This window comes from Ursus maritimus, unplaced genomic scaffold, assembly GCF_017311325.1.
Source record: "Ursus maritimus isolate PB19 unplaced genomic scaffold, ASM1731132v1 scaffold_20, whole genome shotgun sequence".
Taxonomy (NCBI): domain Eukaryota; kingdom Metazoa; phylum Chordata; class Mammalia; order Carnivora; family Ursidae; genus Ursus; species Ursus maritimus.
In genome coordinates, this window is record NW_024424453.1 from 23,470,218 (window position 1) to 23,494,176 (window position 23,959).

General features: G+C 46.9%; 1 protein-coding gene across 1 annotated transcript; it reads left to right on the forward strand.

Annotated features, from left to right (window-relative positions):
- The first annotated feature begins 1,406 nt into the window (after positions 1-1,406).
- RBP2 (retinol binding protein 2) lies at positions 1,407-23,384 on the forward strand. Its single transcript, XM_008707933.2, has 4 exons — positions 1,407-1,479; positions 12,639-12,817; positions 21,491-21,592; positions 23,152-23,384. Exons 1-4 carry the CDS (start codon positions 1,407-1,409, stop codon positions 23,200-23,202), a joined length of 405 nt encoding a protein of 134 aa, XP_008706155.2. The 3' UTR covers positions 23,203-23,384.
- Positions 23,385-23,959: the final 575 nt, after the last annotated feature.

The window sequence follows — 23,959 nt, forward strand, 5'->3', positions numbered from 1 at the left end:
AGCTCAAACCCTAAACCAGAGGCAGTGCAGGCAGAACTTCTTTTTAACTCACATAGATCCCAGGCCAAATGGACAAACTTTCTTATTGTCTCTGGGCAGATTTAGGTATTTCACACTCTCACTGGCAGAATGGTTTGTCCAGTGTTTTGGTTTTATGCAAGCATCTTAGTTTCAACTTCCTGCCTGACACAGGGTGAATTCCCCCATCCACCCATTAAAATTCAGATCTTTTGCTTATGGCAACCCCATTTTTGCTCCCAACCGCCTCCCCCACCAGGTCATCTTTTTAGTATTTTCTTGCAAGGGAGGCCTATAGGAGACTCAGTTGGGGGCAGAAGGGGCTGTGTGGAAGTCCGTGAATCTGAACCCAGAGGGAATACCTACCTTTCCAAACCAGGAGGCTAAGTGCTCAGCTTACAGCAGCTTCTGCATGGACATCAAATAATGAAGCCTGATGCTGCCCATCTGTCTATTTGTTCTGCCTTCACTCATCTTCTCTTTGTGGGAAGTTGTCCTGTACTCTTCCCTTTATCCCACATTGGTTTTTTTGATAGTGGCTGGGCTGTTTTTTACTATGTGTCTTCCTGTTTCCAGTATATTTACTAAAAAATAGATGTGCTGCTTTACACCCCCCCAAACCACACACAGACAGAACCATTTGCTTAGATTTCACAGCATATGAATACATGTATTAGAGCTCCAGAGTGCCGTAATCAAAACTCACTTTCGGGGCCTCACGGTTTATCCACCTCGGCTCACACTTCTGTGCTTCAGAGTGGAGTGGACCAGGCCTCATCTCTCAGAACTATGCATCAGAGCAGTAAACCAACCCATTTTCTGACCCACTAGGACAGCTAATTTGGGGAACAGCCTGAACCAAGAGTCTTTCTCTGAATGCCAGCTATGCCCCCCACTTTGGTCAAGGTGATCCTCAGCTTGCTCCTGGGGTCTTGAAGCAGAGTCCCACTGCCCCTCTGCCTCCTATCTGGCCTCCCTCCAGATCTGGCTTGCTTTTAGTAGATTGGGCCCTGCCCAGTGTGGGTGGGGTGGGCACTGGGTATTTGTTTCCTCAAGGGCAGGATAGAGTGTTCAGTGTGGGGCCAAGAGCTCTGTGGGAACCCAGCCAGCCAAAAAGGAGCTGCTCTGGGGCCCTGCATGTGGAAGAGGTCACTGGGACACCCATTCTGGCCACGTTGGACCTTGAGTGTGGGTTGCTCATAGTCCTGCTGAACTTTGCAAAGGAAAGGAAAGGTTTTTTGGGTTGTGCTTATAACCTTTGAACCTGTTATCTCAAAGCCATAAACCTGGTCCACTACACTATAAAAGTAGCTCATTTTAACATGTTCTCCCTGCAGCCTGCTCCTTGACATTCAACACTCACCCACACTGAACTAGAGGCTATCACCATGACAAGGGACCAGAATGGAACCTGGGAGATGGAGAGTAATGACAACTTTGAAGGCTACATGAAGGCCCTAGGTAAGGAGGAGACCAGGGGTGAGGGAAGGAGGGGAACTTTGGGAGAACTGTGGTCCAGCCCTCCAGACAGTGCCACCATGGAGTTCAACAGATCTGTGTGCAAGCCTCGTTCCTTTTTTGCTAGCTATGTAATAATAGGAAAGTCATACAAATTCTCTGTGAAGCTCAGATTCCTCATCAGTAAGTTGGGAATAATAGTAAGTGAGATTATGTCTGAAATGTCCTTAGCATAATTCCTGGCATGGAGAAAAGACATGTGAATAGAGGGTACACACACACACACACACACACACACACACACACACACAGGCATGCACACACGGAGTAAAACCAAACTTGACAGGATGGTGCAGTGGCTCTCTTGCCTTTGATCACCGTCTCTTAGATCACCAGTTGGACCTGATATTATCCACGAATGGCCCCTGCATTGCACTTATGTCAGGCTTGTGGAGGGGAAGCAGACAAGGAGTGGTTAAAAAATTTCTCAGCTAGAGAATATCAGACCCACAGAAGGCTAGGAGTGGCTTTTGTCACACAGATCAAACAACTCACTGCTTTACCTGACTTTTGAACTGGACTCCAGGCCAAGTTCTTGATCAGCGTGTGTCCTGAGTTGATGCTCTTGTGGGATCTCTCATGGGGCTGACAGAAGTCACATGAAAGCTGAAGGAGGAGCTGATGTGTGGGCCAGCTGCCATGGGCCAGGCACTGGGCAGGGAGCTTTGGCTGCCTGGGCTTATTTTGTCCTGCAACATCCTCCTCATCCCTTTTCCAGCTTTAGAGCTCTCCACGTAAGGAGCTCCTGGTTGGAATCTCCCCACTGCTGGGGCTGCCCTTGGGGTCAGAGGCCCAATAATTTGGATATGATGATGGGAAGTCTCATCAAGAATGGGAATTGTGGAATTTTCTGTGCAAGTAACTTCTAGCTTGATGAACATTTCCACCGTGTTCAGTGAACAAGGAGAGCTGGGACGTATTGCACAGCTTATAGAGATTGGAACTTTCTTCATGTACTCCAGGCATGTTTCCAACACAGAATTGCTTTATTTTTCCTCCTGGCTATCAGAGTTTTACCTCAAATCCTCGGGGGAGTGGGGAGAGGGACAAATCCTCCTACCAGAACCCCAGCCCTGCTGCGCTGAGTTTAGTGCCCTGAGTGGACCATAAAATGGAAGACTGCTTCTATACATGGGCAGATGGTCTGGAGCTTAGCTCAGAAGTATAATTCTGAACAAGATCATGTAGGTGAGGAAACCAAACCAGAAGGGCCAGCCCAGTTAAGGCTTGTTCTCTAACCTTGACCAATTTTTTAACCTTCCGGAACCAGTTTCTTCATCTGCCAGATAGGAACTTTCTGGTCTGGGTTTCCTCACAGCATGCTTGGAGAGGAGGCAGAAGCTGAAGGGCCTTGTATGACTCAGGCTCAGAAATCATACAGTATCACTTCCATTGTATTTTATTGGGTTGAAGGAGTCATGAGCCCACCCACATTCAAGAGAAAGGTACAGAGACCCCATCTTTCAATGAGAGGAGTGGCAAAGTCACATGGTATGAACAGCGTGTAGGATGAGAAGTACTGTTGCAGCCGTTTAAGTAAATGTAGTCTGTCACCCATGGGACAGTGGGTGATTCCATCCCTTAGGTCCATAGCAATAGAGCAGGAACAAGATGTATGTGTGGGGTGTTGGAGGGTGTTACTGTACACAGGTCATTGAAGGCTTCCTAAGTGCCTGGTGGGGTTTTGAAGGATGGAAGGAATTGCTCCACACAGAAATGGAGTCAGGCATGACTGCAGGCATATGCAAAGGCCAAGCCAGTATGAACGTAGTGTTGGGGGTGCCTGGGTGGCTCAGTTGGTTAAGCGACTGCTTTCGGCTCAGGTCGTGATCCTGGAGTCCCAAGATTGAGTCTACTTCTCCCTCTGATCCACCCCCCTCTAGAGCTCACTCTCTCTCTCTCTCAAATAAATAGATAAAATATTTTTTTAAAAAAAGAATGTGGTGTTGGACAGAGGGAACAGACCAAGTTGTATTGCCAGACAGTGAAGTGCAAGGAGGGGATGAAAGAAAGTCAGAAAGGTGACAGGTCAGGTCTTGAAGGTGGTGTGCCACCACTGTGGACTTCATCCTATAAGGAGAGGAAGTGTCTGCAGAGGAGAGAGAAGCCAGCAATGCTTGCTCTAAGAGCAAGGGGTGAATAGATCTGCAGGGACCATCATAGAAGTGAAGGGGCTGTTGTGATGGCCCTGGGAAGATGGTAAAAGCAGTGCCAAGAAGGAGGACAGGGTTAAGTCTGGAGTGGAAAATAGACTAGATTTGGTGCCTGGGCGGGGACAGGGCAGGGAAGGAGCCTAGAAAATGAAACACTGTCATGTAACTTTAATCAGTGAAGATGTGGACATATAATGGAAGGTGTGTGTCCTAAAACTGGTCAGTTAATGTTCAATGTAAACATTAAGATGTTCTTTAGTCCACAAACTGTAAATATTAGGGAAAATCCAATTCTTCTCTTAATTTGGAAAAGGAGGGGGGCATCTTCTATGAAAAACATCTTCTCATTTAAATGAACATGCACAGATTTAAAAGAGAAGAGGCCACTGCAAAAAGTCCTAGTGGGTCTCTGGAAAATTCTACCAGAAAGGAGGTAGGCTTAGAGGATGTAGTCAGCCAGCTCCCACCTGTGGGGTCTCTGCCTGGAAAGGTTTCCTGAATACCCACAATGGTCCAAATCCTGTCCTGACTGCTTAGGAGCCACAGTCCAGCTCCAGAGGTGGCATGTGCCATGAGAAGCATTATCAAGCCATGGTAAGCATCTTGCCAGAACTTCATATACATTATTTCATTTAACTTATTCAGTTTCAACAGATGCATTGAGCACCTATGACATGCCAAGAAATGTTCTAGGCACTGGCAACATGGTGGTCAACGACACGACAAGTTCCTTGCCCTCTTGGAGTGTACATGCTAGCGGCAGTGAGAGAAAGTAAATAGTTTAAGGTAGTGTACAGTAGGTAGGTAAGAAAATGAAAAGGACCTCTGGAGTGAAGAGCAATGGGTGGTCAGGGAAGGCTGTCTGAGGTGACAAGCGAGCCAAGGCTTGACTGTCGAGAAGTGGTGTCACAGGTACAGGAGACAGCAAATGCAAAAGTTGTGGGTGTGTTCAAGAAACACAAAGCCTGGTGTGTTGGGAAGTGGCAAACAAGGGGCAGGTGAGCCCTTATGATGGAAGACAATCTAGCTTATTTATATTCTTTAAGGATCACTACAGCTCAGTGCAGAGAATGAATCATTAGAAAGCAAGACTAGAAGCAGGGAAGCCCATCCTAGGAGGCTGCTGTGTTGTTCAGGCAAGAGGTGCTTGGGCTAGTAGTGCTCCCGGGCCTGGAGAAGAGAGGACGGGTTCAACATATATTTTGGAGATAAGGCCAACAGGGCTTGCAGAGGAATATGAAACCAGAGCATATGGAGGAAATGAAGATGGCCCCAGGCTTAGGGTTGAACAACTGGGAAGACAGTGATCCCGTAGGCTGAAATAGAGAAGCCATGAGGAGGAGTGAGTTTGGAGAGGGGTGCTGGGCGGGGCGGAATGCAAGAAGACTTCTGTTTTGCCTATTTTGACTTCAGATGCCCATTACACATCCAGGTAGAGTATTAAAATTGGCGTGTTGATACAAGATCTAGTGCTCAGGGTGTAGTCAGGGATTAAGATGGAAGGAATGCTTTCCATTTCACAGGATGAGGAATCTGAAGCCCAGAGAAGTGAAAGGACCTCCCTGGGGTCACCTGTGGCTGGGAAATAATATCGCACAGACAGGATCCCAGTCTGCCTGCTTCTCCCACCCAGGCTCTTTCCACAGCACTGTTCCAGGTGCAGGTACTAAGCATGGGGGTAGGGGAGAAGGAGCTTCATTCTGAGCAAGGTCTGTCGGGATGGTAGACAGTCAGGACCCTCAGAAACATTGCAAGAGTCACTCAGAGTCCCGGGGTGGAAATTAATTAGCAAATGAGGGAGAGGGAGAGAGAGAGAAAGAAAAAATGTCTGATGATCCAAGGAGTTAGTTTGACAAAATTTGGATTTCTGCTAGTGCTTACAGGTCAAAGAAGTTATATACATTGCCAAAGTGTTTACTTGAACCACATGGTATCTGGTTGGACTTTTATTTATTTTTTTTAAAGATTTTATTTATTTGTCAGAGAGAGAGAGCAAGCACAAGCAGGGACAGCTGCAGGCAGAGGGAGAAGCAGGCTCCCCACTGAGCGGGGAGCCTGATGGGGGGCTCGATCCCAGGACCCTGGGATTATGACCTGAGCCGAAGGCAGATGCTTAACCAACTGAGCCACCCAGGCATCCCTGGTTGGACTTTTAAACAGGGAAAGGCCTTGGGGTGCGGTGGGTAGAAAAGCCCCCAGTGAAGATAAGTTCAGCCCCTTCCTCCCAGCTTGTATTAGCCTCACCTCCCCCTGCCCCCATCCCAATGATCAGCACTAGAGTATGAGTGGGGAGGCAAAATCATGCAGAGAGAGCAGGGGAGGCTCCCCAGGGTCTCCAGCCTGCCCCCACTGTCTAGGAAAGGTCTTAAACATATTTGGAGATGCCCGTGAGAGACAGGAGGAGGCAGGCGGGGGGCCAGTCCAATTTCTCTCTAAGTGTGTTATCTGGAGGAAAAGATGCGGAGAAGATTGCTCTTGCACTCTGCTTCTCATGGTTGCCTAAGAGTGCTATCATCTGAGAATTAAGGAGTCCAGGTTTGAAGCCCATCAAAGCCGAGCTTGAAATGGGTCTCAGATTTCACATGATGAATATGTGTGCATCTCTCTCTTTAATTTACAAAGACTGCCTGCCCTTTTAGCCCGCAACTTTAGCTTTTCTCACAAGCATATTACAAAGCATTTTAATGGTGAGCAGTATACTCATATTTCAACTTTATGACTTACATTGTTCAAAATGCAGTTATGGAAAGTATGCTTTAATAAACTCACTTCGGTGTTGTTGTTTTCTTCTGCGGTAGCTGCAAGCCACATATATTATTCAGAAGTAGCTTGCCTTTGGACCTTTTCCTCTGAGATAGAAATTCATTTCACCTGGCTATAAATCAGGCTCGAAGATACCTTTAATCCAGAAAAGCAGATAAAACATATTTGATAACCCTGGTGTTAAAATACCATATCAGGAAAATAATTTTCTCTGCAAAGTACAAAGAGGAAGTGTTTTTGTAATCTGTGTGTGTGTGTGTGTGTTTGTGTGTGTGTGTATGTGTGTGTGTTCTACAGCCGCAGTTAAACCTTTCCTTTTGATTAGAAATATCACGAATTCGCCGACAGAACACTTGGCTCCCTTCCCTGGGGTGGAGCAGAGGTGACGTGATTAACTAGCCTGTGCAAATGCTAAAGGGGTGGCCAAGACGCCGAACCATTTTTCAATCCAGAGAAGCAGCAATGCTTGATTCCATGTGCATAGAGCCCCTAATAAGATTCTCCCGGCGCTGGTCACAGAGATTGGCCGGGGGTGTTGTGCCAGGACAAACCAGTTCTCTCAGCAATAGGTATTTTTAGCTGTGATCTACCTTTCTAGGCAACCAGGGACAAGCAATAATTTTCATTAGGAGCCTTAGTTGTGAGTGATAAACTATTTGTGGACAAGCTGTCAGGAGCTCTGTCCCAGCTGGGTAACTCTGAACCCACCACTTAAATTCTCTGCGCCTTGATTTCCACATCCTCTCTGAGGAACACTGCTGTTCTAAATTTTTCTGTAATCCTCAGTTCTCCCTTCGTTGCTTTACCTGGAGCCTTCCCCCTCGTTTCACCTGGTTAACACCTGGCCTGCGGTTTTCTTTCTCATCTCCTAACTACAGTTTCGGCACCATGGTTTAAAACAGCATGGACCTCAGGAGTGGGGGCTAAAGTTACTTCTACCGACTGGCCAAACTTTGCAGCGAAGAAGCTGGTCCATGCAGAGAAATGTTTGGTCAGGCTGGATAAAATGCCCACGTGGCAGGGCAGGGCGACGCTGGTGAGGGAGTCCATCAGCCACCATTCTGACTGTTCCCATGGAGTCCAGAGCCCTTGGAGATGCATCAGTATGAACCAAATATTTCACTCTGGCCTGAATGCCGATCTGGCCACTGTTTCACCTAAACAGAAAAGGCCAAGGGGGTGGAGGCCAATGTGCACAGAATGCCCACAAGCTTATTGGTACTTTGTAAAGCATTTTACATCATCGTAACTGAATCCTTACCTAAATAACACTCTGAGATGAGCATTCTTTCCTGATTTTACTGTGAGTAAGCTTAGGTTCAGAAAAGGAAAGTGACTTCCCTGAGGTCACATAGCTGGGAAATCTGGGGCAGGATTTATACCTGGATCTGACCCTCACTCTTATACCAGCAGTTCTAAACTTTAGCATGCAGAGAATCACTTGCAAGGCTTGTAAAAACAAGCAGGGCCCAACCCGCAGGTCTAGGGTGAGCCCCAGAATTTACATTTCTAAGAGGTTCCCAGGTACTGTGATGCTGCTGGTCCAGGGACCTCACTCTGAGAACCACTGTCCTAAACTATGGTGCCCATCAACCAATCCAGAAGTGTTTCTTGAGCACCTACCTGTGCCCAACCCTGGAGACACAGAGCAAGGTCCTAGAGGTAAGACTTTGGAGGAAAGAATCACCCCCATGGAAAAGTCAAAGGACACTATCTGTGTGTCTCCTGGGGGTAAAGCTGTGTGGTCTGAAGAGCAGGTGAGGAAAGAGCAGAATCATCTGGAGAAGGCAAGGTTGGGGCTGGGTCTTGTGAGACTTGGAGAGCTGGGAGGAGAGCAGCAGGGATTTAGGGGGCGAACCCACAGGGCATATCTGGGAAAATGCAAAGGACGTGGAGCACTGCAGCCTGTGAGCGCAAGGGGCTTCATAGTGATGATTACGATGATGGCAGCCGCCACCATTGATGGGGCCGTTACCACAAGCCACTGGGCAGAATTTAAGCCTCAAAGCAACCTGGTGCGGTTCATAATAGCTCCAGTTATGGCCACTGTGCTCTGCTGGACTCTAGGGTTCAGCCGTGGGACTGAAGCTGGACACACAGGTGTCACCTGACTCGCTAGACTGTGTTTCTGGGGCAGAAAGAGAGAAACAGGAGTTGGAGTGTGCCATGTTAGCCCTCTGCCTGCCACAAGCATGTGTTTATACTGACTAGATCTGGAAGACTCTTCAGTGGCTTTTAGCAATTTTAAGGCAGGATTAATTTCTAAGACAGAAATACTTGACCAGTTGGTCCTATTTAGTCTTTTCCCTTCCAAACAGGTCAGCAGTTGCCTCGAAGGGAGAAAATGAAACAGGAGATAGTTCCACAATTGCAGGGCCCAGGTGGCTGAGAGAAAGCTGGAGAGTTTTGTCAGCCCTTTCTGTATCATGTTCTATGGAACACCGGACCAGCTGGGTGGCATGTCCCACCACAGGGCGGGTCTATGGCCGCACAAGACTGGGAGAGTCCATACCCTGCATCCCCGCGGTTGGGGTTGCCAAGCATCTTTCCTAGATTGAAGGCTCTGTGAAGTTCTTCAGTGTAGAAACCTGCTTCTCTTGGTTTTACCTCCTTGTTTCCTAAACATAATTGATCATGAACCACAGTTTTGGGACCTGTGAAGCTGAGCGCCATGGCAGATGCAGTGGGGACCCCGGGCTCTGTGAATGCTGGCCTAGAATGTTCACAGCACAAAGGGCAGCAGAGAGAGCTTTCATCTGATTCCACGTCCGGTGGCCTCATTGCAGGCTGTGTGGCTTGGATGTCCCCGGGTACAGTTCCCTGAGCCACGGAGCAGAAGCTAAAGGAGCTATCAGAAAAAGGCCAGGCTTAGAGTGTGATTGACCGAGCTCAAACTTCACAGAGAGCCCTGAGCCCAGAAAACAACTGCGGTGTGGTGAAAACGGTACATTCGAGCTCCGGGAAACGTAAACTGCCCCAAACAGGGATGTGTCCTCCGGCTGGATCCAGAAGTCCCTGTGGCTCCAGGGGAGCTGTAAAGAAGAGTCGCTCAGAAGTTACTGGTGTTTGGGCAACCACAGAAAGTGCACAGACTCGGGGGGGTGGGGTCTGACCTTCTGACAAGACGGGCTGGCCCAGGGCTTGTGGAGCACGTGCTGGCCCCGGAGACAGGCCATTCTGGGTTCAAATTCCACCTCGATCGCTTCCTCGCTATTACAACCCAGAGAAAGTGCCACAGCTTCTCTGAGCCAGTTTCCTCATTGGTAAAATGGAGATAATATAATACTTATCTCATGGGTTTGTTGGGTGAGGTTTCCCAAGGGTGGTTCCACCCTGGGGCACCATTCCTGGTTGGTTCCAAGGCGTGTCTTAATTACCACCCCAAATATTACCAAGGGTCCACACAGAGTAGCCCCCAGATCATTTGACCTCAAATTCAGTTCTTATGTTCCCCATAAGATTAATTCTCTCTCCTACTTTTCTGGATTTCATCTTGATTCCCAAGCTCAAAACTACTGTTTTCTCCTCCCAACCTGACCCCTCCACACATATCCATCCAATTATCAAACCCTGTGATTGCTTTTCCAGCTGTGCATGCTTAGACAAGTCACTTAACCTCTCTGGGTCTCTGTGTCATCACCTATGGCTGGAGGAGTAGGTGCTTAAGTCATGGCTTTCAAATTTCTTAAACCATAGAAGTCTCTCCAAACAGCCTGTTATGAGGAAATTCAAGATCAAAAACCACCCAGAGATTCCGGGTCTAGGGTAAGACCCAGAACTCTGTAGTTTTTCCATCTTCCCACCTGATCCTGTTGGGCAGCCAGCTTTGGGTCCCATTGGTGAATTCTTAGACACAACAGGTTCTCAACCAAGAGTCATGAATGATATTTGAGCAAGGCCCTAGCATTCATGCACTAGCTCATGCCAACTTGAACCTGTTTTTCTTTTCAACTTAGGATACAAGTATGTAATCCTTTTACCTTCTGCACTGCCTGATGTTACTTGAAATTATTCCCTTTATGATAAATGCTGACTATACAATTTCACGTCCAAAAGCCCAGCCAGGGCCCTTCCCCATGCAGATGTGATACTCTTGTGGGTTCCCAGCTGTGGTCAAACTGCTGGCCCACATTGAGGTCCAACCAGCCAGCTTCAGTCTCTTCTTGGTCCTTTAGGAGGAGAAGAGAGATAGTAACTAAAGAAATCCAGAAGGAGATGAGTCAGAAAGGAATGAGAAGAGAGGATGAGGGACGTGATGCTTGGCTACCATGGAAGGGCAGCAGAAAGGGTGGGGGTAGGCCAGCAGAGGTGTTAATTCTCCATATTGTCAGGAGCTTCCTAAACTGTTGGTGACTGCTGGTCTTCCTCGTGGGCACAATAGTATTTATCCCCCACCAGAAAGCACACAGTGTGAAGTTTAATTACTGACTGACCATAGAGATGGGTCTGGGATTCTCAGAGCAAGAATACTCAATGAATCCAAATTGTTCTTACTCTTGAGGTCATTATTATCCTTCGGTTATGATAAAAACCAATGTCAGTATTTTTAAAAACTTCCAGCTGGAATTTCTGGGAAAAAAAAAGTTAGATTTAGATTGGCATCCAAAATATCTGGAGAATTCACAGACATAAAGGGGATCCAATATGATTTTGGCTAGATACCAAGAGCTTAATGATGTTTATAGCAAGTTCCAGAATGATCCTCTGTTTCTAAATCTATTCCACAGGGCAGTGACATTTTGGCTTGGGTGACATTTTATACACAACCAGAGGTTAGCAAGAAGTTTGGCTCCATACCTAGCTTCGTACTGTAAAATTGAAAGCTTGGTAAATGAAACACCCCACTGAAGGGCACACCCTTTTGCTTATATAATAGTCTCTGAGAAATGAATACGTTTTCCATTAAAATACTTCCTCATAATTTCCTTCCTATTTGAAAATAAAGATATAGTTAAAGATAACTGGAAGGCTCTCTGGTGAAACTTAATTTTCAAACATCCATTGCCACTTGTCTCAATCAAAAATATATGTGAAATCAAATACTGCTGATGTATCAATTGTCAATCTGTCACAGCAATACTGCTCAAAATGTGATCATTGACCGATAATATGAACATCACCATGGAGTTTATTAGAAATGCAAACTCATGGCTTCCCTGAGAACTACAGAGGCAGAATCTATGGGACCTGGGTCCAGGGATCTCTTTGTAGGAATTCTCTTGGAAACTCTAATACATACTGAACTTTAAAAAGAACTGCCTTATTGTTGGTCAACATTTTGCAACATATATGTGTATCAAATCATCATATCTACCACTGAAAGTGACGCAATGTTATTTGTTAATTGTATCTTAGTAAAGCTGGGGATAAAAACAACTGCTATAGAATTTGATGGAAAAAATCAACAAAGAAAAGATGTAAATGGAATAAATGTGGCAAAATCTTGATAATGGTTGAATCTGGCTAATGGATGTGTGGAGTTCCTTGTACTCTCCTTTCTACTTTGGTTTGTTTTAAACTTTTCACAATAATCTGCACAAGTATTTATTAAATGTCTGGAATATGCTTAAAGTTATCCTGGGGGCCCATGACTGAGGCAGAACAGCCTAGCTAAGTACACCCCCAATCTGCTTTAAAAATGGAGGTGCATATGTATCCTAACCTGCCATGGACATTAACAAAAGGCCCATTTTTACCCATGATCTAGACTGGTTATTTTTAAGTGGTCTTCTTCCTTTTAAACCGTGAAATCTTTCATTCAGCAAACTCCTAGGAGGAAATCCAATTATGTTAAATAGAATGGAACTTCTATGGGGGAGGGGTGTGTGTGTGTGCATGTACCTGCATGTGCATGTGTGTGCGTGTACCTGCATGTGCACGTGTGTGCGTATGTGTATGAATGCACGTGCCTACTGGGAGTTGCAGCTCAGGGGTGAGCCCTGCCTGTTACCTCCCCCTTCCATCAGAGCTCCTGAGGAGGCGCCAAAAGACCCTAGGTTTCCAGACAATCGATTGACTGAGATGCCCAAACTGGCCATGTGTAAGACAGCTCTTGTTCCCCATTTGAGCAAAGAAATGTGGGCTGCCCGTGGTCTGTGTCTCTAGTCCTTAATGTTTGGCCTTGTTAAAGAAATGAATGAGTCTGGCTGAGCACATCATAACCTCCACGACTTTCTTTGCCAACAGATATTGATTTTGCCACCCGCAAGATCGCAGTACGTCTGACTCAGACGAAGATCATTGATCAAGACGGCGATAACTTCAAGACGAAAACCAACAGCACATTCCGCAACTATGATCTGGATTTCACTGTTGGAGTGGAGTTTGAGGAGTGCACGAAGGGCCTGGACAACCGGAATGTTAAGGTGAGGACCTGGCCTGGCAGTTTCTACTCATATATTCTGTGTGCAGAAGCCGGCCATCTGGCTTTGCAATGAAATATGACAGAAACAACCAGGGAGGGATCAGCAGAGGAGACCAGAGTGACTCGATGCTGGCATTAAGAAAGTATTGGAGGCTCAGCAGGAAGAAGCAAGCTGGCTTCTACACTAAGCTTATAAGCAAAGGAGAGATGGAAGATTGCCCACCTCTCCAGGACCTGGGGTAGGAGGCCAGCACTATGCTGACGTGGGCCTGGAGGGCAAGGGCAATACCGTAGGGAGTGAGAGTGATTTCGCGAGCTGGGTAGCACAGCTCTTCATCTCAGGGTCAGCTGTACTCAGCACCAGCCAAGCATTGCCATGGAGCATGGGGGCCTTGTGTTGCTAGGTTACTTTTTTCTTTTCAAGAGATGTTGAGAATTCACACGTTTTAATATGAAATACGTCAATTTTGGATGATCCCAACTGATTTAACTTTTTAAAAGAAAAATGCAATGCTAATCAAAAAAAGTCAGTGGACTAAAGAAGTCAAGGTTTTCCCAGTGCTAGTCACTTAGAGAAATCTCTGGCACATTGATGGCTTCTGTCCCAGCATCACCTTAATTCACAGGACATAATCGAGGAAATCCTCCATACATCAGAAGGCCCGGCTTCCAGCCACTTGAACTGCTCGGATATAGGTAGGACCCTGAAAGTGAGCAGACAGCTCTGAGTGCACGAGTGGGTAGTTATCTCAAGGCCTGAGAACTTGACTCTGCAGAAGAAGCAGGCCCTTGCCCAGAGGAGCTGTTCGTAAATAAGGCAGAGAATGACAGCAGCAGGGAGAAGTGGGGTTGGGGGCAGGGGGCAGGGGGAGGCAGGGTAACAGCTGGTCTCCCTCGCCTTTTGCATTACCATGTGGTATCACAGCCCAGTGTCCAATCGCTGCAGTGCTCACGCTCACACTCAGTGCACCTGTCTTTGGTTATCCAAATCCAATTACCCCTGGACAGTCCCTGCGAACAGGAATGGGGAGAAATGCAATCTCAATCATATTTAAGGATTCCCCCATTCCAATTTTTTTTTAAAGATTTTATTTATTTATTTATTTATTTACTTATTTATTTATTTGAGAATGCGTGAGAGAGAGAGAGTGCGCGCACGCGCACCTGCATGAATGGGGGAGGGGTGGAGGAAGAGGGAGAAACAGGCTCCCTGCTGAGCAGGAGCCTGACTCGGGCTGGATCCCAGGACCCTGGGATCAGGACCTGAACCAAAAGAAGACACTTAACTGACTGGGCCACCCAGGCAACCCCCCCCCAATTCCAATCTTAGCACCATGCAAGAACCTCATGGATTACACAGTCCAGGAAATTTGGAAGGACTTCCAGTTTGTCATTTAGCATGGTTGCCACTGACCACTCACTGTCCAGGCCCACGAGCTTATACAAGGGTTGGCAGCCTGCATATTTATAGCACCCACTCCCTTCATGCCCGTGCAGCCACCAGGACCTCTGCCCTGGCTCTCAAAGTGAGGGAGGGCAGTGCTGAGTATCCTATCCCCAGGTGTCTGTGCCCTCACCCCAGCAGTGGGCCAGCCCCTCAGAGTGCCACAAGGAAGCTCAATCCTCCATCCTGCCTTTTCCCTTTCACCATGAACCCCACTCTCTCCAGAGTCCCACTCTTCTCTGGTGCTTCCAGGAGCTCTTCCAAAGTCAGAGGTCTCAACTCTCCCCCAAAGCAAGGGACATGAGCTCTGGCTGCTCTCCTGGGGTGGGGGGAAAAAGCTGTCATCGTTCTTTGGCGATGACTCTAAAGCCAAGAGAGCAGGACGCATTTTATTTATCCATCAAGTTGTCCTGCAGCATTGATAATCTCAGCCATCAAGTCAAGGTTGAATTATATTTAGTGCTCCTTGCTAAAGAAAAGTGGGAAATGAAAAGCACTTTGGAAATGCTTCCATCAGAGCGGTCTTGGCATAAGAGCCAAAGCCTCCGGGCTCTGGAACAGCCCGTTGTAGAATCCCCTCCCTGAGGGGTTGATGGATCGACAAGGCTTCTCTGAACTGTGTGGCTGGAAGGCCAGTTCCTCAGACACCGGAACGGATGGGAAATTTGTCTCTGAATTTTTGCATCACTCTGCTGTTCTAGCCTAATCTGTTCACAATGATTCATTTTCCTTCGCCTTTTCATTCTGGATGTGGGCTGTGGAAAAGCAGGCCTGTTCTCTCTGACTTCTTCTTTCATCACCTTTGATAGTAGAGAACTCACTCTTCCTAAAATAAGTTACATCCTTTCAGCCCTGACCGTTAGAGGGTTCTGCCTCTCAACACCGACTGTTGTGCTCCTTCGCCTTCTGTCCCCCGCACCCTGGAGCCCCATCCTCTTCCCAGCCTTAGTCCTGCAGGGAGAGAATCCCGCTTCCCACTTCTTATCTCTGCTTTGCCCACAACAAGAAGTTGGGGCTTACACACACACACACACACACACACACACACACACACACACACGCACAGGCAACTGGTGGGGTCTGAGAAGTCCCCAGGACAGAATTTGCCCAGTCTCCAGCAAAAGGCTGTTCCCATGAGAACCACAACACAGAGCAGATGCCTCGGGACTACCTGCTTTCTGTAATCTGACTGGAACCCTTCAGCTGGAAAGGGACCACAGGGAGCAAGTGAGTCTCTCTCTCTGATTAATTTCTGAGGCCCGCATGTGGCAGCATGCCTGAGGGCGCACAAACCTGTGTGTCCGTGTGCACCTGCACACACGTGCACATGTGTGTCTGTGCCCACACGTGTGTGCATGTGTATGTGTATGTGTGTGTGTGTCTATATCTGAATGTGTGCACATGCATCTGTGTGTGTGTGTGTGCACGTGTTTCTGTAGTATTCATGCTCTTATTCTCCAGGGCTCTACTTCTCAACTCCTCTGTCGCCCTCACGAACCCCTCTGAGAACCTCCCCATTCGGCAGCGTGGGGGAGAGATGTGTGTGGGGTGGGGCTGTAGCAGAGGCACAATAGGGCCCGAATGTGCCCGGATCCATGCCATCCCAGAGCAGGAGCAGTGACACCACTTGAACTGTGGGGTCAACTCTTTAAGAGACCCAGAGACCCCCTTCTTCCTTCCTGCGGGTCATACATATTCTTCACTTTCTATGCTGAATTGTTTCTAAGAGGATTTAAAGCCCTTTTCAAAAATACACAAGCTACACAGAATAAAATTAAAAAGAAATAACGGATCCTCATGTAATGGAATAGCATGCAGGCGTAGAAAGGAGCGCACACTGATATATACCGCCGCCCGCATGAACTCAGGACGTATCCTGCTAAGCGAGAGCAGTCAGCCACAGAGGCCACATATCGTAGGACTTATATGAAATGCCCAGAATAGGCAAATCCCTAGGGGCGCCTGGGTGGCTCAGTCATTTATGTGTCTGCCGTCGGCTCAGGTCATGATCCAAGGGTCCTGAGATCGAGCCCTGCATCAGGCTCTTTGTTCAGTGGAGAGCCTGCTTCTCCTTCTCCTCCCCGCTCGTTCTCTCTCTCACTATCTCTGTCACTATCTCTGTCTCTCTCTCTCAAATAAAAAAATAAAATCTTTTTTGAAAAGTCAGGCAAATCCCTAGAGACAGAAAGTGGTTGCCTGGGGCAGAGGGAATGGGGAGTGACCACTGGCTGATGCAGGGTTTCTTTGGGGACCCATGAAAATGTTCTGGATTTAGACAGTGGTGAGGATTTTACAACTTTGTGAATATACTAAAAATGACTGAATTGTACTTTAAAAAGGTAAATTTTATTGTATGTAAGTTGTATCAATTAGAAACAATAAGTAATTGGGGTGGACAATTGAGGCAGGGGAAAGCAGACACAGATGATGGCAGTTAGAACAAGTGGTGCCACTGTGGTGTCCATGGGAGCCCGGGGCAGCAGCTTCTTCGGGAGGCCCCCGCTTGGGATTGCCGGAGGGGATGGTGGGCGCTGCCGAAATGGCTCTGGCACAAGGGCAGCTGTGCTGGGAGAATTTAAACACGTTCATGGTGCCCTTCAATGCGCTTCGTTTAAAGAGCTGTTATTTTCCTTTAAAAAAAAAAAAAACTCTTAGGGGACTGATTCGAATTTACAGAAAAGTTGCATGAAAATAGCAAAGAACATCCATATACTCTTTGCTGAGAGCTACCTACGGTCAATATTTTGCCCCATTTGCTTAATCTTTTGTACGTGCTCTCTCGCTATTATATACATATTTTTTTCTGAGCAATCTGATGTGTTACCTCTAAGTAATGCAGCGTTTCCTATGAATTAGAATAGTCTCTCATATAATCCCAGTATAGTTATCCACTTCTGCAAATTTAGTGCTCCTTTAGTACCTTATCTAATTTCCCATCCAGGGCTGTTTTTAATGATTTTCACTGTGGACACTGAGAGAGGGAAACTGCAGCGTGGGCCCAGCTTCCTTCTTTAATTCAGTGCAAGTGTGTCTTCTTTATCCTCTGGCTCAGAAGCAATGGTTTTCCTCACTTGTCTCCATCTCCTCAGCCTCAAGATCTTTGAAGGCAATTGAGCCTCTTTCAAAACGTCCTCTGATGCAGGGATGAGGGACGCCAACTGAAAGGAAATTGAATGGTGGAATTTCAGTTCATTTCTCTTCTTACTGTCTGCTTTATGTAGGAGTAAGGCTGTAATATTGTAGATATTACCGTAATTCATTGGTAGCCAATTACTTAGGGTCAGAATAACTTTTAATCTTGCTGCTTACTAAGATTTATTAAAAGAAAATATTAGGACAGGCCCTCGTGCACCAACGTTTTTCTTTTTTGTTCCTTCTACAAATTTGCCACACCCCCACTACATGAGATGCCTGGGTCAGGAGCTATGGGTAAAGTAATGAATTAGAGCCCTTTCTGCTCTGAAAGATCTCACCGTCTCATGAGAAAGCAGACAGGTAGATGGAAAGTTAGCATCCAGTGTCCATAATGATGGTCATGTGTGCACTCCAGGGGACCACAGAAATCAAGGCAAGAAGGCGGGCTGGCTGAGTCGTCAGGAATCATCATCAACAAAGAATACATACGATCATTTATTCTCTCACGTGGATTTATTTATTTATTTTATATATATATATATTTTTTTTAATGATTTTTTATTATGTTAGTCACCATACAGTACATCCCTAGTTTTTGATGTAAAGTTCCATCATTCATTACTTGCGTATAACACCCAGTGCACCATGCAATACGTGCCCTCCTTACTACCCATCACCAGCGTATCCCATTCCCCCACCCCCCTCCCCTCTGAAGCCCTCAGTTTGTTTCCCAGAGTCCATAGTCTCTCATGGTTCATTCCCTTCTCTTTACCCCCCCTTTCTTCTTCCCTTTCTTCTCCTACAGATCTTCCTCCTTCTTATGTTCCATAAATGAGTGAAACCATATGATAATTGTCCTTCTCTGCTTAACTTATTTCACTTAGCATTATCTCCTCCAATCCCGTTCATGTTACAGCAAATGTTGAGAAATAGTTCTTTTTGATGGCTCAGTAATATTCCATTGTATATATGGACCACATCTTCTTAATCCAGTCAATTGCACTACTGGGTATTTACCCCAAAGATACAGACGTAGTGAAGAGAAGGGCCTTAAGCACCCCAATGTTCATAGCAGCATTGTCCACAATAGCTAAATCGTGGAAGGAGCCGAGATGCCTTTCAACAGATGACTGGATTAAGAAGATGTGGTCCCACATGAATTTACCTCACGATTCCGTTTCAACAAAATAACTCAATCACAGAGTCATTCAACATTGCTCACCAAGCACCTTCTCTGCTGAGTCTGGGATTGCAGAAATGAACAGCCGACATGGCCTCTTCTTTCATGGAGCTTCTTGTCTATTGGGAGAGATAGACACTAGTTCAGTCAACATGTATTAGGTGTCCATGAGGTGTAAGGCAATGTGGGCGGGGGTAGGGGGTTAGAAGACACAGTCCTTGCCCAATAAGAAGACGTGATCCTTTCTCATCCTTTTGGGAGGGAATTGAGTCCCAAAACCAATGATGGGCAACGACAAATGAGTATTCCTTTCTCATCTATTTGGGAGGGAATTCTGGAATATTCTAGCTCTCCTTGTTCTTCCCTCGCAGAAGAACAAGGAGAGCAATCTGTAAATTAAGCTTCTTAAAGACCTTCAAAGATGTGAGGCTTCAGATGGCCTCAAAGAAGCAGGAGACCTATTTTCTTTAGAAAACATGTAGAATTTTATTGTTAAATTAATTTAGGGAATATTACATGCAGATGGTTTAAGAAAATTTAAATAGTAAAAAGTGAAATTTCCTTCCCATTCTGGCCCCCCAACCTCTCAGTTCCTTCCTCAGCGACGATCACCATTAAGGGCTCTTTTACTTCCTTGCAGAGAATATGTGCAAACATATGCGTGCATACACATTCCCCCCTTGTTTTATGCATATGGCCATGCTCCTTGCTTTTTTAACTTCACTATACACTATGGAGACTGCTCTCCTCCATAGGTATAGAACTGCCTCCTTCTTTCAAGGGCTGCATAGCATGGATGAACCACACGTTTTTTGTTTTTTTTTTTTTAAGATTGTTATTTATTTGACAGAGACACAGCTAGAGAGGGAACACAAGCAGGGGGAGTGGGAGAAGGAGAAGCAGGCTTCCCGTGGAGCAGGGAGCCCAATGTGGGGCTCAATCCCAGGACCCTGGGATCATGACCTGAGCCAAAGGCAGACGCTTAATGACTGAGCCACCCAGGTGCCCTGATTGAGCCACCCAGGCACCCCATGAACCACACATATTTAAGTAGCCTCCTGTTGACGGAATTTATGAGGCTTCTAGTCGTTTGCCGTAACAAACAACACCGTGATGTGTTGAGGAGTAAAATGAGGATGGATAAATTGGTCAAGGTCAAATATTATTTTAGAAATAGGTAGACTTAACAATCTGTAGAAAACAAATTTGTCCCAAAAAATAGACCCGAATGTGCAAGGACAGTGAATAAGGAAACACAGGTCAGTTTGTCGCCAACTACGTTGGCAAGATAGAAAAGCAAACGTCTGGTCCTTAGCATAATATTGTTCACAGAGACATAATACAATTTGCATATGCTTGGGAGAAAACCAGCTGGCATCGGGGTCATCCCTGAGAAAGGACAGGAGCGACACAAAACCACTGTCTGGATGGGAGTGATGTCATCCTTCAGGAGGTGCATGTGCGGTCCTCACCTGGGCTCAGAGGCGGGCGGCCCTGGAGAACCATCTAGGGATAGTACAAACAGTCCCGAGGCGGGGGCTAGGAGAAATAAAAGGAGAAAGAGAAGCCAGAGGAGTTGGGGGGGGGGTATGAGCTGTAAGTATGTGCACAGGAATTTGAGCCTCTTGGGGTTCAGTAGGTTTATGGCTTCTTCAACTTGCCGGTCAGCTCAGCCCGGCTGTCCTGCACGAGCTCTGCAGCGCTGCTGCCGCCCCCGTGTTACGAGCCGGTCCGCACTGCTGTCCAGAGGAAGCCCAGGACCAGGAGAAGGGCCACCCTCCTGCTTCTGGATGATGAGGATAGCCCTGGAACCACCTGTTGTGGGCCCCTGCTAGTCAGGTAGCTTCTCTGCCTGCACTATTGCCCTACGACAGGCCATCCTCACCGTGTGATTCCTGGAGGGAAAATTCCCAGACGCAGAATTTCTAGGTCAAAGGGTATACACAATGTTATATTTCAAGAGGTAATATAAAATTGCCCTGCAAAAGGATTCATACCAATTTATATACCCACTAGCCATTTATGGAGGTGCCTGCTTCTCCACACTTCCTCTCAGTGTGTTATCAGACTCTTTGATCTTTGACCGTGTGATGAATTGTATCTGAAAAACAGCCTTAATTTGCATTTCTCCTATTATGAGCAAGGTTGAATATCTTTTCTTATGTTTAAAAGCCATCTGCTGGGTTTTAGAGTTTTTTTTTTTCCCTCAGAAGCTGTTGGCTGTGTCCTTTTTAAAATTTCCTATTGGGTTAATGATCTTTCTCTTATTGATTTACAGGAGCCCTTTACATATAAGGAAGTCAGGTCTTTGATATGTGTTGCAATTATGTTTCCCAGTTTGTTCTTCATCTGTTGACATTATACTATTTTGCCCTTCCAGAAATTTTACATCATTTATAGTCAAATGCACCATCTTTTCCCCCACTGATTTGGAATCCTGTCTTCACCATATGGTAAAATGGGAGAGAAGAATTCTTTTTTTTTTTTTTTTTAAGATTTATTTACTTATTTGAGAGAGAGAGAGGGCGTGAGCGAGTACAGGGGCAGAGGGAGAGGAAGAGAGAGAACCTCAAGCAGACTCCCCGATCAGCATGGAGCCTGAACCAGGGCTTGAGATCATGACCCCCAAGATCATGACCTGAGCCAAACCGACGCCTAACCGACTGAGCCATGCAGGTGCCTCTAGGATTCTTTAAAAGAGAACAGAACCAGCCACAATAAGCCGGTTTGGCGGGAATGGAGGGTATATGTAGAAAGTGAGTCTGGCCGATCTCAGCTCAGCAGAGGCTGAGGGCTCTGCCCTGTGGGCAAGCAGGAGCCTGACAATGGCCGCAGGCACCACACCTGTGGGCTTAGGTTTGTTCCATCCCAATCAAGACCATACATCTGATTTGCCTGGGAACCTGTCATTGCAGACGCTGATCACCTGGGAAGGTGATGTCCTTGTGTGCGTGCAGAAGGGGGAGAAGGAGAACCGTGGCTGGAGGCAGTGGGTTGAGGGGGACAAGCTGCACCTGGTAAGTCCCGGGGTCTGCCCAGTCCTCTTCCGCGGTGCTTATACAGACTGCAGGTTCACCTCGCCAGGTGCCTTGACAAGAAAAATGGCCCTGCACTCGTCCCCTGAGCGCCAGCCAAATGCGTGTGGTCATATAGTCAGAAAGCCATTCCTGTCTGGCTCAGGGGACTCCAAGAAGAAATCTATATGGCTGTCTCTGTGAACGGCTGCAATTAAAATGAGAGTTCAAAATGCTGAGTTAGGAAGCCGAGATCCAAGGCGTAATGCAGGGAATCCGTTAAAGACCAGCTGAAGAGAAATGTGAGGCACAGAACAAAGATGCCCTGGAGGAAGGTGGCTCCAGGCCTCCTCACCATGATGTGAGCCGGGAAGAAGAGGGGCGGGAGTGGGACGGATAGGGACAGGGGGGCTTGGGAACCACCTTGTGGACCACAAGCATTGCCTCTCATCATCAGGTATGTCCACCTAAACCTGAAATATTTTAAGTTAACTTGGTACAGTAGGAACAATGGCTGATCTCCTGAAATAAATGTTATGTGTCTAGGTAGCTGAATTTTTCAGTCTTCAATCTTCAAGGCAATTTATGTGTCCAGCATTCAAATAGTGAGGAATCTTTCACTCCTTCATGCATTCAGTCACTCGTTTGTTAAATGGCTTTTCACTCATTCAGTCATTCCTTCACCTGCGGAGTCAGGCAGCTACTTGGCCCCAGTGTCAGTATGCAGGTCACCGCGGTGCCCTCCAGAGCCAGGCTTCCTCACCTGAGATCTTTATTTTGGAAGCAGTGTCAACTGGTGATAAATGGGAAGCATCTAGCGTGTTTTCCATTGACGGTTTTCCCTACCTGCTCTGGTTTGGATGATGGATTTTTTTAATTGTAGTACAATCCCCAGTGGTCCCTGTGGCTAAGACAATGGATTCATTGTCAACTGCAATGATTTCGTGGCCGTCCCCACTCTCATATTTCTCTCTCCTCCCTAAAGGAGTCATGAGGCGTGGATAAGGCCTGGGGGCTCCCTCTGTCTGGATGAAAAGCAGTATCTTTTCTGCATTGGCAGGCCTGGGGGGAGCCCTTCTGCTGCCCACGCCCTGTTGCCCTGTCATTGCCTGGGATGCCACCAACCAACATTCTAATCACCTGAGTCCAGAAAGCCCGCAGCACGGAGTGACAGCCCACCAGCCTGCAGATTCCCAGGCCCTTGCCTTCCAAATGCTTCTCCCCATTAGATCCTTTCCTTCTTCATGGCTTCATGGCCTTTTATAAATTAGGAGATGTTGCTTTAATCACGGGAGTAGGAAAAATCCCGCCCAAGAGGGTAATTTCTTTGCATTTTTCATTTTTATAGTTGTTCAAGCTCAATTCAAGTGTCACAATCAAATTACTGCTACCTGCAGGGCATGCCAGCTGATTGGGTCCATGAGATGCACTTGGCCCAGAATGACTGAGTGTCCTCTGTATTCCAGCTTCCCCATGCTCACGCCGACTCACAGACACCAAGGCCTGGGGGGGCAGAGGAAGGCCTGGCCTGCGAGTCACTCACCCACTTTCTGACCTTGCAGAAGCTGACCTGTGGTGACCAGGTGTGCTATCAGGTGTTCAAGAAGAAGTAATGGCCACAAGGAGGCTGCTGAGCCGTGCTCCACACTCCCCACCAAGGGTTCTCTCCGGGCTTTGGGAAGCAGCCGAGGGGACCCTCCCACTCCTGACAAGCCCATTAAGACATCTGGATGGATTTTAAATAGAAAAAGTGTGTTCAGTTGACAGACATATTCTTCCTTCTTTGAAACCTAGCATTAAATGAAAAAACAAAAATCATTCCCATACTTTGAAACCCTTTATATCTCTCTCCCTTTATCTCTAGGACTCTCAGTTTTATCCACAGGCAACAGTGGTGATTGCCTGCATGGTCGTTCTCTGGGAGGCTTTCGTTGCGGTGGTTGTTGTTTATTTTTTGGTCCGGTTTTGTTTGTTTTCTGTTAATTCATTTTGGGGGGGGGGATTGCTTTACCTGGAAACATTTTCTAGCTAAGACAGCATTCCCTGCTCATTCTTAAACATTGCCCTTTGAGATTCATTCCTTCGGCTAACACATTCATTTCTCCAAGAGCTATTTTAAGATGCATATGGCTTCCAGTTTGTGCTTTGCCTTCAGCAGCACGGGAAGAGCCACTTGTAAAGGTCTCTGCAGGTCTGTGGGAGCAGCTGCTCTCGGTCCAGGACCGCCCTCTGCCTTTCAGCCCTGGGGAGAGCGACACCACTACAGAGGACTCCCAAGCTCTGCCAGGAAGCCTGAGTTCTGGTCTCGCTGCTCCGCTTCTTAGCTGGGTAGCCAAGGGCGCATCACTTGGCCTTTACATCCTTGTTTTT